This window comes from Electrona antarctica (genome assembly GCF_951216825.1).
Source record: "Electrona antarctica genome assembly, chromosome: 12".
NCBI classification, from domain to species: Eukaryota; Metazoa; Chordata; class Actinopteri; order Myctophiformes; family Myctophidae; genus Electrona; species Electrona antarctica.
This window is the reverse complement of record NC_136793.1, coordinates 50,335,525-50,351,720: the sequence shown is the minus strand read 5'-3', so window position 1 is coordinate 50,351,720 and position 16,196 is coordinate 50,335,525. Positions and strand designations below refer to the sequence as shown.

Below are 16,196 nucleotides of genomic sequence, written 5' to 3'. Positions count from 1 at the left end.
TTCCTCCGGTATAGTCACAGCTCGTGTGTGCATTCTCTCTCTTTGTCTTTTCGTTTCTCCATTTGGTTTCTCTCTCCTGCTCTCTGGTCCTCCGCCTCTCTCTATACCTCTCATTTTGCTCTCTAGAGCCCGGCCATCGGTTTTGCCGATATACAGCATTAGTGCTGCCAGAATTGGCCAAAAATGACATTCGAATATTCCTTTTAACCCATTTTGACCTGAGATCAGATTCTAAAAAAATGTCTTCTACATCCTGACAGTTTTCTGAAAAAGCTACGTTTCCGTGTCAGTCGATTTTTCAAAAATAGCAGACCTACAAGCTCGTAGCGCGCCACTCGGTGGCGCGCTATGAGCTTGTAGATCTGCTATTTTTCAATAGCTAAAGCATAACATAATGCTAACACCAAAAGGGGTCCCCGCCCCAAAATGGGTTAAAACACCACATGGATTTGAACGATTTTCGAATGATGATTCGAAAATCGAATGATTCGAATGATTCGAATGATTTAATGTGAATATGATATGATTATTGCAGCCTAATATGCTGTAAAACGTTGTAGGGGGCGTTGTAGGGGGCAGGGGGTGCTAGATCACCCCCTGCCCTTTTGGCAATGTGCCCCTTTGAAAAAAAGTTTGTTTGTACAGTGTACACTGTACAGTATGTGGACCATGGACCATCTATAAATCTCACACTATTAAGGCAACTGGCCGGTTCCATGCGCTGCAGCACAAGGTGCCCTTTTTTCACTTGAGCACCTGCCCCTCTAAATGTCTGTGCACGCCACTGTGGTCCGGTCCTGTGTAGGCCGCTGTTGGTGCTGAGAAATACGCTCTCTTGAGTCTTGCGAGATCAAATGAATGATTCGTAATTATTCCTAATGGTTGGCATTGTGTGCTTGTAGAGCAGCAATTTCTTTTAAATGTTTGATTTAGCGCTGAATACATTCTTGTTTTATAGTTTGCTTGTTCAGTGTAATGAATACATTTTCACAATTGATGTTTGATATAATTCATAAAAAAAATGTGTGTTATATTTTGTGTGTATATTTTATATTAAATAATTAATTTACATATCGATCAAAACATTGGTAATACCCGGTGGTCTACAATTCTCTAAAACCGGTATCGGACCCAAAAATCTGGCATCGGTCGGGTTCTACTTGTTTTTGGCAGCAGCATTTTATTTTAGTTTTAGTCATAGTCTTTTGAATAGTTTACATATGGTTTTAGTCACATTTTAGTCACCTGGAGTGCCTTAGTGTTAGTCTAGTTTTAGTCGACTAAATGTCATGCGATTTTAGTCGACTAAATCTACAGTTGATTTACGTCAACGTTCGTTCTGCAGCCTCTCCTTACACATACCAAGTCCCCCACAGTAGACAAATAAGCCCAGCCTTGTTTTATTGCCGACTGTCGAGATTGCTATACATTTGGTGTGTGTTGTGTCACTGTCTTGACTTCCCATTCCAATGCTCTCTGTCTGAACAGTGACAAGTCAAGATAATGATGATGCTCAGAGCAGAGGTTGATATACTATGTGTGAAAGATAAAGGCAAAGAAGGCGAGTTTGAACATAGACATTAGAGCCTCCCCCCCAGGACGACAACTACACGATAAAACGCCAGAGGGGGTTTATTTTTGGTCGTCTTCAACGACACAAACGAAACGCCGAACATAACGACAACGCATAACTGTGAGGTATATCAATACACCGCATGACCGTCGCAGAGCTGTTCTCTAATAAATGCGCAATCAATGGACTTTTCTGTTTTTTTTTGAAGGGCGCTATAGCCCCTCCTATGTTCAGCTACAGTGTAGATTTTTACGTCTTACACAAACATTAACCCATTTTGGGCTAATGTTTAAATTAACCAATTTAGCTATTTAAAAATAGCAGATCTACAAGCTCGTAGCGCGCCACTCGTGTGGCGCGCTACGAGCTTGCAGGTCTGCTATTTTTTGAAAAATCGTGAAAATATTTATTTCAGAAAACTGGAGGATTTAGAAGGATCTTTTTTAAAATTTTGAGGTCAGGCCTAAATGGGTTAAATGCCATTGACAATGAATGGAGAATTTACGTCATGTGTGGACGAGCAAATGATGATGATGTACGATGATAAGAGCACCCCTCATTTCACACGGGTGTGATTTATTTTTATTGTTTATCCTGTGTAGATAGATATGCAGTATGCATAGAACCCATTTCAAATAAAGTGCATACGGTATGTACCTCCACTGCATGTTGTACAATAGAGGGTATGCGCATGCATAAAGTGAATGGCAAATCGAGTGGCAAATCGAGTGGCAAAGTAAGTGGCAAAGTGAGTGGCAAAGTGTGTTTAATGTCGCTTAACATCGTTTAATGCAATCATATTGGACTTTTCTGTTTGGATGTATGAGCTGTCAAGGCCAGAAAGTAATTGTTTGGCACTCAGAAGGCGTTCCCGCATAACTTCCTGGTTTGATGATGATGTCACGTGCATACCCTCTATAAAGTTCACAGTTTATCATAACAAAAATGCTATACCAAACATTCTATTAAAGTGCATATTATTATGGCATAAATTAACCATTTGAAACCATTTAGGTGAATAGCAGCAGCAGGGCAAGGGGAATCTATATAAAGCGATCAAGTTCAGACATTTTACTGATGCCAAGCTTACAATCCCAGGTTGCCAACATTACAAGGAACTAGGCTGCAACTATCAATTTTCTGTCTTCTTAGTGATTATTATAGTGATTACTTTTTCGAATAATCGAGAGGCACATTTTGTATTTTTGAGTGGTGCAAACCACTCCAATAACCAGCTTTGTCTGTATGTTTGTGTACCTGTGTAGTGTGTACGTGTCCGTGTACCTGTGTCCGTGCACAGGTGAGCATGGTTACCATGGTTAGTGTGTGACGTCACTGACATAGCTGATCAGACTATATAAGACCTTGCACCACTCAGTTCACACGGGTGTGATTTAAAAATATATATATATCAATGATGAATGTTTTAAATTGTATTTGATCGATTAGTCTGATTAAAACCACCACAGATGATTTTCACTATTTTGAAGGAGAAAATGATTAACCTCTTAAACCATAGGGGGGTCCAGGAGGGAAAATCAAACATATCGGAGTTGGAACCTGAGACCTTGACCAGCCCCATTTACCCGCTGAGAGCTGTTCAGGAGGTGGACAGCCTCTGCCCCCGCCGGCAGGGGGATTGGGGCTAATTATCGAAGATTTTCTATAATTGATTAAATCGATGAGTTTGATCAACGGTTGCAGGAACTCAGCTTAACCCATTCGGGGCGGGAACCCCTTTTGGTGTTTTAAGGATTATGTTATAGTTTAGCTATTGAAAAATAGCAGACCTACAAGCTCGTAGCGCGGCACTCGGTGCCGCGCTATGAGCTTTTACGTTTTCTTTTTTACATATTTGTGGGGTCCTTGACATGAAAAACCTTGAGAACCACTGACAGAAACATGGGTTTTTCAGAAAACTATCAGGATTTAGAAGGATTTAGTAGAATCGTCCTCAGGTCTAAAATGGGTTAAGCATCATACAGATGCTCTATCCATTGTATTGTTGGTGTCTAGCCATCTACACAAGTGTCTGTCTATCTGTTTGTCTACGTGTCTGTGTCGGAAGCTAACCGCCTTTTTTCTGGTCTTCTTTTGAAATATGCAACTTTAATTTCACAATGGCAACACAATGGAGCGCTGCTTAAAGAGCGTCGCAGTCCCGCTCCCTATACCATGGACCAGGAAATGATTCTCCGTTCATTTCCTCATAGACATTTCAGAAAGTATTTATTTAAAGACGTTTACGCCGTGGACAAAGCCAACTTGAGTCGTGACAAATCATGACAACAAACACCATTTTTTGGTCCGAACAAATAATTAGAAAGAAGAAGAAAAACGGCAGGTTACAACACTTTTTTTGTTGTTTTTCTTCTTTGTAATTATTTGTTTGTTTGTGTTGTCATGAGTTGTCACGACTCGAGTTGGCTTTGTCCGCGGCGTAACCGTCTTTAAATAAATACTTTTTGAAATGTCTATGGGAAAAAAAAATGCATTGGGATTAATTTCCTGGTCCATGGTAGGGGCGGGACTGCGACGCTCTATTGGGCTGAAATATTGCCCTAATTTATTTTATGATCTTTTATTGTAATTCAGCTACAACTTTGCTACAGCAAGGACTGGCTGACTGTAATAATAATAATATCTCAATATAGCGCTTTTCTGAGTACCCAAAGACACTTTACATGGAGGGGGGGCGGAGGTATAGCAAAAAATAAATGTATTAGAAAAGAAATGAACATTAATAGCTAAGGGATGAAAACATAAAAAACTGAGAAAAAGGTTACAGTAGCTAGCTAGGGAAAGCAATATTGAAGAGGTGTGTTTGGAGGGTGGAGGCAGAGTGTTGACGAGGATGTTTGCACTGTATAGCGTACAGTTGGGTGCCACCGATATTGTCCCTTATCATTTGACCCATTTAGGCCTGACCTCAAATTTACCTTAAAATCCTTCTAAATCCTCCAGTTTTCTGAAATAAATATTTTCACGATTTTTCAAAAATAGCAGATCTACAAGCTCGTAGCGCGCCACTCGGTGGCGCGCTATGAGCTTGTAGATCTGCTATTTTTCAATAGCTAAATTATAACAATGTTTAAAACACCAAAAGGGGTTATTCCCACCCAAAATGGGTTAACTGTCCTTTTGTGCAGATCACGCAAACCTCAGCAAAAAGAAAAGGACAATATTGATGGCCTCCAACTGTATACGACTGTCTGTCTGCCGAGGGAATATGAAATAATGTTGTGAGACGGTAGCACAACACGGTGCTACTCTTTTTCGGCTTATCCACTGCCACACATCCCTCTGTGTCTGGCATGGTTTTAGCAGTCCATTTAGACTGGCCGAAGCACTTCAAAGTAGATAAACACTTAATCCATTAAGACCTAAGACCAGATTCTACAAAATGTCGTCTAATTTTTTTTTGTTTTCTGAAAAACCCCTATGTTTCTATATCAGTGGTGCTTAAACATTTTCATGTCATGGAGCCCAAATATTATATGTATTTGGGCAGTCAGTCCCCCCCTGACTGAAAATATGTTGTTTCGGTTCGGGGACCCCGAGACGCATAATGGATTTGAGTTTAAAACGTTCGCTGCATGGGAAAGATTCAAATATGTGCACCACATTTTCATGTTTGTGTTGTTCAGAAATAGCAGATCTACAAGCTTGTTGCGCGACACTCGGACTCGGTACCACGCTATGAGCTTGTACATCTGCTATTTTTCAACAGCTAAGGTTTAAAATAATGGTTAAAGTGGTTACAAGTTAACGCTAACGCGACACGGATGCGTTCCCGTCCTACGGGTTAACGGTATATTCAGTGATTTCCCTAAATTCAAATATCACTTATTTTTTTGGTTGTGTTGCGATAATCCTTCAAAAACCGTAGGTTTCGTTTTTGGCTAGGTGGCCCAGCCTTCATCCAATCAGGATAGAGAGGGGCCTATCATGCCAATCATGATCGAGCAGGGGCGGGCCTTGGTGTGTGTGCTGTTGGCCTGTCGTGTGTACCGGGACGGACCCGGCCGGGGGGTTTTCCCAAATCACTCAAATCACTGAATGCTCCTTTAGACAGACACATGGCACTGAGCAAAATATATGTTAATGCCGTTTAGACGATTTAGAACACTTTCCTGGGGGTCTTTATGTGTGTAATATGTGGCTTTAGATATTTTAGATTTTCGCAGTGTGACACTGGGCTCACTTACTTCCTGGACTACATGTTGTCTCCGTAAGACATCCCTCCCCCTATCCACAAGGAGGAGCAGTGCACCAAAGCATTCTGGGAATTGTAGTCCAGGAAGGAAGTGAGCCCACTCACACGAGGAAATCTACGACATCTAAAACCACATGTTACACACACACAAAGATCCCAGGAACGTGTTCAAAATCTTCTAAACAGCATTAACATATATATATTTTTTTCCATTTTGAAGATGCGCGCGCATCCACTTACATTGCCTGCTCTGTTTTCAGACGGCTTTATCTCCAGAAGCGACATTGCAGCGGTCGCTTTGTCCCAGACAAGCGTTTTCAACGCCCTTTAGCAGCCGCTGTGATACTCGCGGTCCACTTTTTCCACCACCGACCGAGAGAACAAGCACCAGCTTCGTCAACACACACGGAATGGTTTCATAGTAAAATGCGATTACGGATATTTGGCTCTTCAAAGTAAGTGTCACGCGCGATAAAACCCTGGCAGGACGCGGCGGAGGGATTGAATAATGGTAGCAGTCAAACGGTTAAGACCCGAGGCCGATTCTACAAATGCCCTCTTAACCAGTAGTGCTCGGGCGACCACTGGCCTAGCGGTCCAGGCGCATGCCACATATAGGCTCTGGCCTGACAGCATGTCGCGTGTTGGAGTCCCGTTCATGACGACCTTTGCTGCATGTCTCTCCCCTTCTCTCTCTCTCTCCCTCTTTCCTGTCTATCTTCACTTGTAACTATCAATAAAGGCAAAAACTAATCTTAAAATATATATATATACAGTAATTCTCACACTCAAAAATAGCAGATGTACAAGCGTGCAGCGCCGCGCTGTGCGCTTGTACGTCTGCTATTTTTGAAGAGGCAACGCTAAAATGACACGGATGCTCTCCAGGTTTTAATGGGTGAAATGTCAGTATATGGTGGTGGTGGTTTTATGACCGATCGAACAATCTATAGCTGATCAATGGTTTCTGTTTTCCATTGGAAAAAAACGGTTTCATTCTTTCCCCCGCAGTGCTGCAAATATAGCCTGCATCCTTAGACTCGCTAAATTGAGAAAGGACGCAATCATGTCACCCTCCGGGTAGCCTCGGAACCCCAGACGTTTTTATTTCCAGGGAGGAAAAAAAAAGTCTGGGTCCGAGTCCACTTCAATTCGGCATAGAGTAGTGCAAACATCACTCACTCTCTGCTGATTACTGATCGTCTGCACCTTTGTTAAATTGACACACGCACACATATACACACACACACACTCCTCTCTCTCTCTGTCGCTCTAATTAATTAGTCTAGCAGCTGCGCATAGTTTCTGCCGGCGGATCCTGCCGGGAGCTGCCTGCCTATGCCTATGCCATAAAAAGCATAGGTGAGTTCCAGGCTACCCTCCGGGGGTTCCTGGGAGGCAATGCTGAACTCTGTGTACTCTAATGTCGTTGAAGTAGGACTCATAAAATGTCGTCTTCCCCCCTGGGCTGGGACCCATCTAAAAGACCACCCCTGGGTCCTCCCGGGAACCACATTACATTGAAAACCTAATTACGTCCCCCCCAGTGAAGTTATTCCATTTACTGTATGAACTATGTGAACTCATCTCGCCGTCTGTCGGTCTGACTCTGTGTATGACCTTTGCCCCTTATGTCGGACCCCCAGAGCTGTCCTACGGCGGGACCCCCCCTTCCTATGGCTACGACCTGGACCCGTCTGAGGTGGAGCATCACCCCCCGAGGCACCGCCACCACCACCACCATGACCCCCTGACCTTTGGCCCGCCGTCCCCCGGCTCGTCCTCGCCACGCCTCCTCCGCTCCAAGAGCCGCAGCAGTCGAGACACGCAGTCCTCGGGCTCGCTGGAGTCCACCCTGTCGGTAATGTGACGTTACGTTAACTCACTGGGTCAAATGATGTCTAATGATGATGTGTTACTGGCCTGTCTGTGCGTGCGTGCGTGCGTGCGTGCGTGCGTGCGTGTGCGTGTGCAGTTCACGCTGCAGCGCTGTCCCTTCCTAACCGTTTTAAGCATTGTTATAATTTAGCTATTGAAAAATAGCAGATCTACAAGCTCGTAGCGCGCCACCGAGTGGCGCGCTACGAGCATGTAGGTCTGCTATTTTTGAAAAAAAGTGAAAATATAATTTTAAAATCTTTTGTTTTCTTTTTTTTTTTGAAAATAATTTGGGGACCCCCTAAAATAATTTGGCGACCCCCCGAGGGGTCGCGACCCACGGGTTGAGAACCCCTGCTGTAAAATACAGTACGGCACATCTCTAGCTGTGTTTTGTCCTTCATCGGCCCTCTGTGCTCTGCGTTTTGAAATGGAATCAAGATGGCTGAAGTGCAGTAAATGCACACAATACAATTCTCACTGTTAACTTGTTTTATTTGATTTATTTTGCCTTTTTATTTGATGGAATCCGCCGAGGGAGATGGGAAATGGAGAGAGAGAGAGTAGGTCCGCTGGGCTTGCCTTGTGGTCACCTGGTCACCTTGCAGGCTAAAGATATGAATGAATGAATGTATGAATGAATGTATGAATGATTTATTTCGGTCCTTGTTTACAGATGCAATTACAGCATAATAATAATTACAAAAAATAAAAAAATTCATGACCGAAAACGGCATAGGCTGATGCGTAGTGCTTATTCTTTGCCTATCGTTACAATTTGTTTTAAACGGTACATTTTAATAATTAAAAATTAATTAAATAAAAAAAATACTGCAAGACAAAAGAAAAAAAGAAAGACAAAAGAAAAAAATAAATGTGATTTGATATGATATGATATGATTGGTTGTTACTGCCACTAGCAGAATGACAGAGAATAATGGTAAAACGCAAGGTTTTTTTGTGGCTTTCGCCTTTATTTTATATATTTTTATGGAGGGACAGACAGTAGGCTGACAGGAAATGGGGAGAGAGATGGGGGGGGGAAGACATGCAGTAAAGGCTGTCGGGATCGGGAGTCGAACCCGCGGCACACTGCCAGACTGGATTACCAGCCAAGGTGCCTGGACCTCTGAGCCACGGCCCAGGCAGATAACGCAAGGTTTTAACAACACTGTATGAGATGCGGTAAAACTCAACAAATATTAAACGCATGTTTAATATTTCCACGTGTGCCGGATACACAGGAAGGGCACCTGGTTTTAACCCATTTAGGCCTGACCTCGAAATTAAAAAAAAATCTTCTAAATCCTCCAGTTTTCTGAAATAAATATTTTCACGATTTTTCAAAAATAGCAGATCTACAAGCTCATATTGCGCCACTCGGTGGCGCGCTATGAGCTTGTAGATCTGCTATTTTTCAATAGCTAAATTACAACATAATGTTTAAAACACCAAAATGGGTTAATTGAATTCCTGAAGAAGGCCCATAAACCAGCGGTTCCCAAACTTTTCAGGTCGAGACCCAAAATAGAGATTAGACGTTTGCCCGCGACCCAAACTAGTGAAAATAGCAGATCTACAAGCTCGCAACACGTTGCTTTGCGCCACGTCGCAAGCTCGTAGATCTAATCTGCTAATTTCACTACTTAAAAATGATTGTTTGTTTTTTTTCCCATGGAAATTCTTAAAGATGGAGTGCCGTGATTTCTGTACTTTTTCTGTTTTGCATGTGTCTATGGAGTTAACATTACTCTAATAGACCCCCAGGTGTGGTTAACACTTTCTGTACACTTTTTGAGTGGTGCAACCACTCCCTTACGGAGCTATGTGTGTGGGTGGGTGGCTGAGTGGCTGGCTGGGTGCGTCTGAGCACGAAAACAGCATGGTTGTTTTTCACCACCTGTGCGCAACCTAACACACACGCACATATTAACTGTATATATGGTGATTTCGGGTGTGCCAGTACAGTACAGTACAGTACAGTACAGTACAGTACAGTAGACTAGTAGAGGGACCCCCACACGGTAACTCTGTCATTTCTCAACCGTTTCGGAGGCGGGGCGGCTCGCTGGAATCGGGCCGGCACCCTGGGTGCGTTCCTGTGGGTCAGTACAGTGACAGTACAGTACAGTACAGTACAGTACAGTACAGTACAGTAGAGGGTACAGTAGAGGGACCCCCACACGGTAACTCTGTCATTTCTCAACCGTTTCGGAGGCGGGGCGGCTCGCTGGAATCGGGCCGGCACCCTGGGTGCGTTCCTGTGGGTCAGTACAGTGACAGTACAGTGACAGTACAGTAGAGGGTACAGTAGAGGGACCCCCACACGGTAACTCTGTCATTTCTCAACTGTTTCGGAGGCGGGGCGGCTCGCTGGAATCGGGGCCGGCACCCTGGGTGTGTTCCTGTGGGTCTGGAGCTTCCGCCCCCCACCCCCCACCCCCACACGAAGATGCACCACTCACTTCACATGGGTGTGATTTTTTTTTAAAGAAATCTTCCTCCTAGTATAATCATAATACCTGATGATCATGTTTTAGGGGGGGGGGGGGGGAATCACGGCACTACATCTTTAACATTTGTTTGTTTCTTTGTTTTAAAACGTATAAAATGATTTTAATTTATCGTATTTTTAAAGATATATATTTTTTTGGGGCTTTTTCTGCCATTATTGATAGGTTGAAAGTAGACTGACAGGAAATGGGGAGAGAGATGGGGGGGGGGGGGGGGGAGACACGCGGCAAAGGCCGTCGGGATCGGGAGTCGAACCCGCGGCCACGCCGTCAGGCTGGCTCAGCAGCCTAGGTGCCCAGACGGTTGAGCTAACCGTCCGGGCCGTGAATGGGCTTTTTACTGGAGTCGTGACCCAATAAATTCGTCCGGACCCACTGTTTGGGAGGCTACTCTCTCCCTGTGCGTTCGTTGGCCCTCCTCTTCCATAGTCAGCTGTTCAAAGCCAGCCAGCCAGCCTATGTATGTAGCGTAGAGCAGTGTTTTTTTTTTCTTCAACCCTTTTCATATCAATGTTCATTATTTATTGGGCATTTGAGCCATGGATGGACCACCATTTGATGACATTTAGCCTCTCAGACCCAAGACTGAAGAATATTTGTATTGTCTTTAGATGAGGTTTTGTCCACAACTCCATGCTGTATTGATGTGGTACAGTTGGGTGCCACCGATATTGTCCCTTATCATTTGACCCATTTAGGCCTGACCTCAACATTTTAAAAAATCCTTCTAAATCCTCCAGTTTTCTGAAATAAATATTTTCACGATTTTTCAAAAATAGCAGACCTACAAGCTCGTAGCGCGCCACTCGGTGGCGCGCTATGAGCTTGTAGATCTGCTATTTTTCAATAGCTAAATTATAACATAATGTTTAAAACACCAAAAGGGGTTCCCGCCCAAAATGGGTTAACTGTCCTTTTGCGCAGATCACGCAAACCTCAGCAAAAAGAAAAGGACAATATCGATGGCCTCCAACTGTAGATGTTTAACAAAAATGTTACTCTTGAGAGCGTAAAATGAAACCAAATGGACCCATACGGGTCCATTTGGTTTCATTTTACGCTCTCAAGGCCTGCAGGGAGGCCCGTATAGCGTGGAGTGACGCAAGTGCTGCTGAAAAGGACCACGCTTGCTCCATCCCCGAACACTCCCTGTGTCGACAAAAGTTTAACAGAAACCCGACTCTCGCCCATTCTCATGGCATTCTATTCTATTCTATTGTGTTGTCATCATCTGATGTGTTCTTTCTTTGTGATCTTCAAAGGCTAAACCAAGTGGGTCGAGAGCTTAGCCTCCACCCATATGATATGCAATACATATATACTATATATATATATTACAGTATATACCGTGGCTCCTTTATTTACCATGCAACGTCAGCACTAAGCACATGCTTGTGACTAAATTTGATTGAGGGGCTAGCCATTGGATTTTTTTTGAATTTTCGTTTTTGTCATATGAAAGCAGGGAATCATAGCTTCAAATTAACATATTGGTTGTTCAGTTTGACCCACCAGTTTTGGAGATATGTCTTATATAGAGTGATGTCTTGCAGAAAACAGCGAGTTGAGAAAACAGGCTTGAAAGGTTCACTCTAACATTACACCTAGCTACATGTTTAAGCATTTATTTCATATTTACATGTCGATTTCAGCTCTGACACTTATTTCAGACATGCTCTAGTATGTGGAGAGTCTGCCTGTGCTATAAACTCATTTTTGAAAAAAAGGTTTTTCTCCTCTGGTGAAAAGCTGGAATTTGCGCGATGGCAGGCTCTCAGTCAAATCTGGTCATGCAATGCGATGCGTTATGAGCTTGTGGAGCCGCTATTCTATGGGAACGGAACAACACCGTTGTACGACAATGTGTAAATCGGGCTTTGACTTCCCTTGGCTCTACTGCAGGGTTGGGCTAGCCTGATTATCAGACTGTAGCTTTCTTGAAGCTTCAGTCTGACATTGTCTCCTGTCTGAGCGATTTCAAGGGGTAGGGGATTAGAATTTCCCTCAACCAGTAGCCATCAGGTAGCCATTGGTGTTGTTTTTCCCTCCTTCCTCTGTGTGTTGCGCTGTGTGATGACGCTGAAAACGAGACTCGGCGCTGATTGGTTGTTCGTTAGACCAACTCCCGCCACCGATTCTCATTGGATAATATATTGTTGTACCGAAGAAATTATAGGTTCACAGTGCACACCAGACCAAGAGACGCAGTCCACTCAGAGAGTGGGCGGGGTCTTTGGGCTGGATCCAGGCTAGGGTTGGGCATCGTTGGGCACGGATGCAATCATTGGCACAGGGAGAAGGTAATCACTGGCACACTGGCATAAGTGGTGTGACGTGAATCTTTCTTTCAAAGGCGAAATTAGTGAAATGAAAAATATGGTTTTCACACTTTTAGACCACATCCGTGGTCATCATATGAGCATACCTAACAATGGATGCCAAAAGAAATGGGCACATTTTCATTTTTGTGTATTTTTATATCAAAAGTCCATAAAAATCGAATTTGAATTACTTCCTGAAAACGAAACGAAAACGTACTGCGTGATGACGTGTCGAGGCCCACATCGATAAAAGCCAATAAAAATTAAGCTCACCCGTTTGATTCCCCATATGTGCGCGTCCGTCCAACACTGTCCAACACAGCTGCTACTGATTAGAGAAATCCTCCGTTTTTATTCCCATTCAAGATAACATCCAGACAGTGTATTACTCGGTTTCAACTTAACCATCACGCTAAAACATGTATCTGAAAACATTATAGGGTAGAAATAATAAGCCACATTTCAGTAAACTGGTACAGCTGGCCGACTATCTGACTTGTAAACAAACACTCCATGCGTCCTGCGTATAGCATAGCTATGTCCCTAGCTACCGTCCCATCGCCTGAAGGGATGCAACGCTCTGATTGGTTCAGAAACTTCAGAGCCAGCGTTTCATCATGTTTAAACCGGCTGAAACGTCAAAATAAAATGCCCATCATTTCCGTTTCCCTACACCAGGGGTGCCCACACTTTTTGACTTGAGAGCTACTTTCAAAATGACCAGCTGAAAATTGCTGAAAATAGTTTAAATATGTACCTGAGGCCCGGGGGCTTCGGAATAGTAGAGTTCGTGTTACATTCTGTACAGTATAAGACAAATGCACTTGGAATGGGAAATAGAGGGGGAGAAATGTTTTTTTTTTTGTTATCGTTTTTTTTCTTCAATATATTTAAATGAAATACTCTTTAGGGGCATGTCATGTGATCTACCTGCACAGCCTTTGTGATCTACTGGTAGATCGCGCGATCTACCTTTTGGGCACCCCTGGCCTACACCTTTTAAAGCAGAAAAGACGCGATGAATCGTGATTAGTTTACTTCGGGTATGCAAACTCGGAACTCTGACTCCGATAAATAAGATGGGGTGGGCAGGAGTATGGGAGATAGGTGGGAGTATATTAATGATCATTGCAATATCCTGATGTGAAGTTTTTTTTCCCCCCCTCCCTTTTTTTTATGTGTCGCCATAATTAAATTGAATGTTGAATGTGGCACACTGACTCATCAAGAAGATGAAAACATGTCAGAAAGGACCCCATGTCTACTGTACGCTTCAGTGGATGTTTTACTGACATGCCATAATATGTCAGAATGAATGATGTCTCTGAATAGTAGGTCCCATACTGGCCAGGAAATACTACTCCCCCCTTCTTTAAGCAACTACATGACCTTTGGCCTCTAAGACTCCCATGGACTTTAATCAAATCTGTTGTGTTCTAGAACCATGAAGACATTCTTTGCAGCCATGTACTAGTTCGCAGCAGGGTTCCTGTTTGAACCCTGTGGTGGGGGTGGATCAGAGCAGATCAAACGGTCGTGTTTACAATTACGATCCCTGCAGATGAGCCTGGCTGGCGCAAGTCTGTCTGTTTCTTAGGAATGTCCTTTCTCACGTACATTCTCTGTTCTCCTCTGTCCCTTTTCTCTATCCAAACACACACACGCACGCGCACACGCGCACGCACGCACACACACAGGTGGAGCTGGACCAGGAGAAGGGGCTGGAGATGAGGAAGTGGGTTTTGTCTGGAATTCTGGCCAGTGAGGAACTCTATCTGAGCCAACTGGAGGCTCTGCTCATTGTGAGTGTTCGATAGTACACACACACACACACACACACACACACACACACACAGTGCATGTGCACTGCGTATGTACAGTACGTGCGTGCGTGTGTGTGTACGTGCCCATAAACACAATACTATCAGTGCTTGTTCCCCCCACCGGTATAGCTTTAAATGCAAGTATTATCTCTTAAGCGTTTACTGACAAAGCTAACATACTTTTACAGCATATTTGATCTATTTTTGAGTGGTGCACACCGCTCCAATGACTGGCTTTGTGTGTCCTGTTTGGGGTATCAATGAACAGCTGCAATACCGCTGGGTGACCTAAAGTTGAGCAGCCTACAGGCCCATTCACACTGAGCACTGTAACGATATAAGAATAATGTATAACTAACAATAAAACTGTACCGTAGAGTACAGTACAGTATAGTATACTACCACGATACAAGTATAGTTGCACCTCTCAGTTCACACGGGTGTGATTTTTACGGTTAATGGCCCATTCTAAATATATGCTGATGTGTGTGCGCGCGCAGAACACACTGTAAACACACAAGTACTCATTGTGCAGAAGGTCCCACTTCACAAGTTCAAAATGTGTACAAAGTCTATTGAAAATAGCTGATCTACAAGCTCACAATGCACCGCGTTGCGATGCATTGTGAGCTTGTAGATCGGCTATGACCAAAATGTATACGGTTGAAGAGGTTGTTGTATGTTTTCTAATCAAAATTTAAATCGCCAAAGTAACTAGTAGTAACTAACGTTTTCAAATAATTGCAGTGGAGTAAAAGTACACATTTTGGCTCCGAGATGTACATAGTGGAGTACTTAAGTAAAAGTACTTAGTTACTTTCTACCACTGGGAACATTGCACGGTTTGCGTTCAATCACGTTCACACACGACATTTTGCCTTCCCATAGCCCATGAAGCCCCTGAGGGCCGCGGCCACCACCTCCCAGCCCACGCTGACCCTCCCGCAGATCGAGACCATCTTCTTCAAGGTTCCCGAGCTGCACGAGATCCACAAGGACTTCTATGACGCCCTGCTGCCCAGGGTCCAGGACTGGAGCCATCAGCAGTGTGTGGGCGACCTCTTCCAGAAGTTGGTAAGAGCGCCGCGCTTTAGGGGGGCACGGTGGCACAGTGGGTAGTGCTGCTGTCGACCCAGTGTTTTTGGCAGCAAAATTTGATTTTAGTTTCAGTCGTAGGCTTTTGAATAGTTTTCATTTAGTTTTAGTCACATTTTAGTCTCCTGGAATGTTTTAGTGTTAGTCTAGTTTTAGTCGACTAAATGTCATGCGATTTTAGGCGACTAAATCTACGGTTGATTTAGTCGACTAAAATGGGTTTTTTTGGCGGGCCTTGATGCCGTCGTAATGGCTGATTTTACACTTAGAAGGAAGCATGAGGTCAGTCCGCTGCCCCCCCAGGTTGGCAGAGGAAGTGTAGCGCCCAGGATTACATTAGATAATTGGTGAAAAAATGGGTTACAAAATCATGGGATAAAAAAATAAAATAGCGCCACGCTAGCCTCGGTAACAATGGGCTTTTATTCTCGTTAGCATTCGGCTCAAAAATGTAAAGCCTGGGGAAAGCCATTGGAAGATCTGGCATAGGAAGTGGGAGTCAAATTTCTCTAACCAATAGCAGCGCAGATGGGGCGTCGCTCCACATTTTGTGACGTCGGTGTTCTCGGCGTTCTCGTTCTTTTCCATAGATAAAAAAAATAGATGCCTCATTGGCCGCTGCAGTTCGTTGGAGCGATGTGTGTCGACGGGAGGGGCGGAACAATTTACACTTGGGGGAGGAAGTGCGCCGGACATGTGGAAGGCACGCTACGTCACGCTGCCACTCAAGTGACTACTGGCCAATCACGGCGCATCTTTTCCGGGACGTATCAGACC

At 43.9% G+C, this 16,196-nt stretch overlaps 1 protein-coding gene across 1 annotated transcript in view; it reads left to right on the top strand.

The window, feature by feature from the left end:
* The window catches only part of LOC306934682 (breakpoint cluster region protein-like), a 103,860-nt gene that overhangs the window by 24,438 nt on the left and 63,226 nt on the right, over nucleotides 1-16,196 (top strand). The window contains exons 2-4 of the mRNA XM_079517360.1: nucleotides 7,436-7,650; nucleotides 14,199-14,303; nucleotides 15,213-15,398. Of these exons, the coding sequence (XP_079373486.1) occupies nucleotides 7,436-7,650; nucleotides 14,199-14,303; nucleotides 15,213-15,398 (506 nt within the window). The remainder of the gene's footprint in view (nucleotides 1-7,435; nucleotides 7,651-14,198; nucleotides 14,304-15,212; nucleotides 15,399-16,196) is intronic.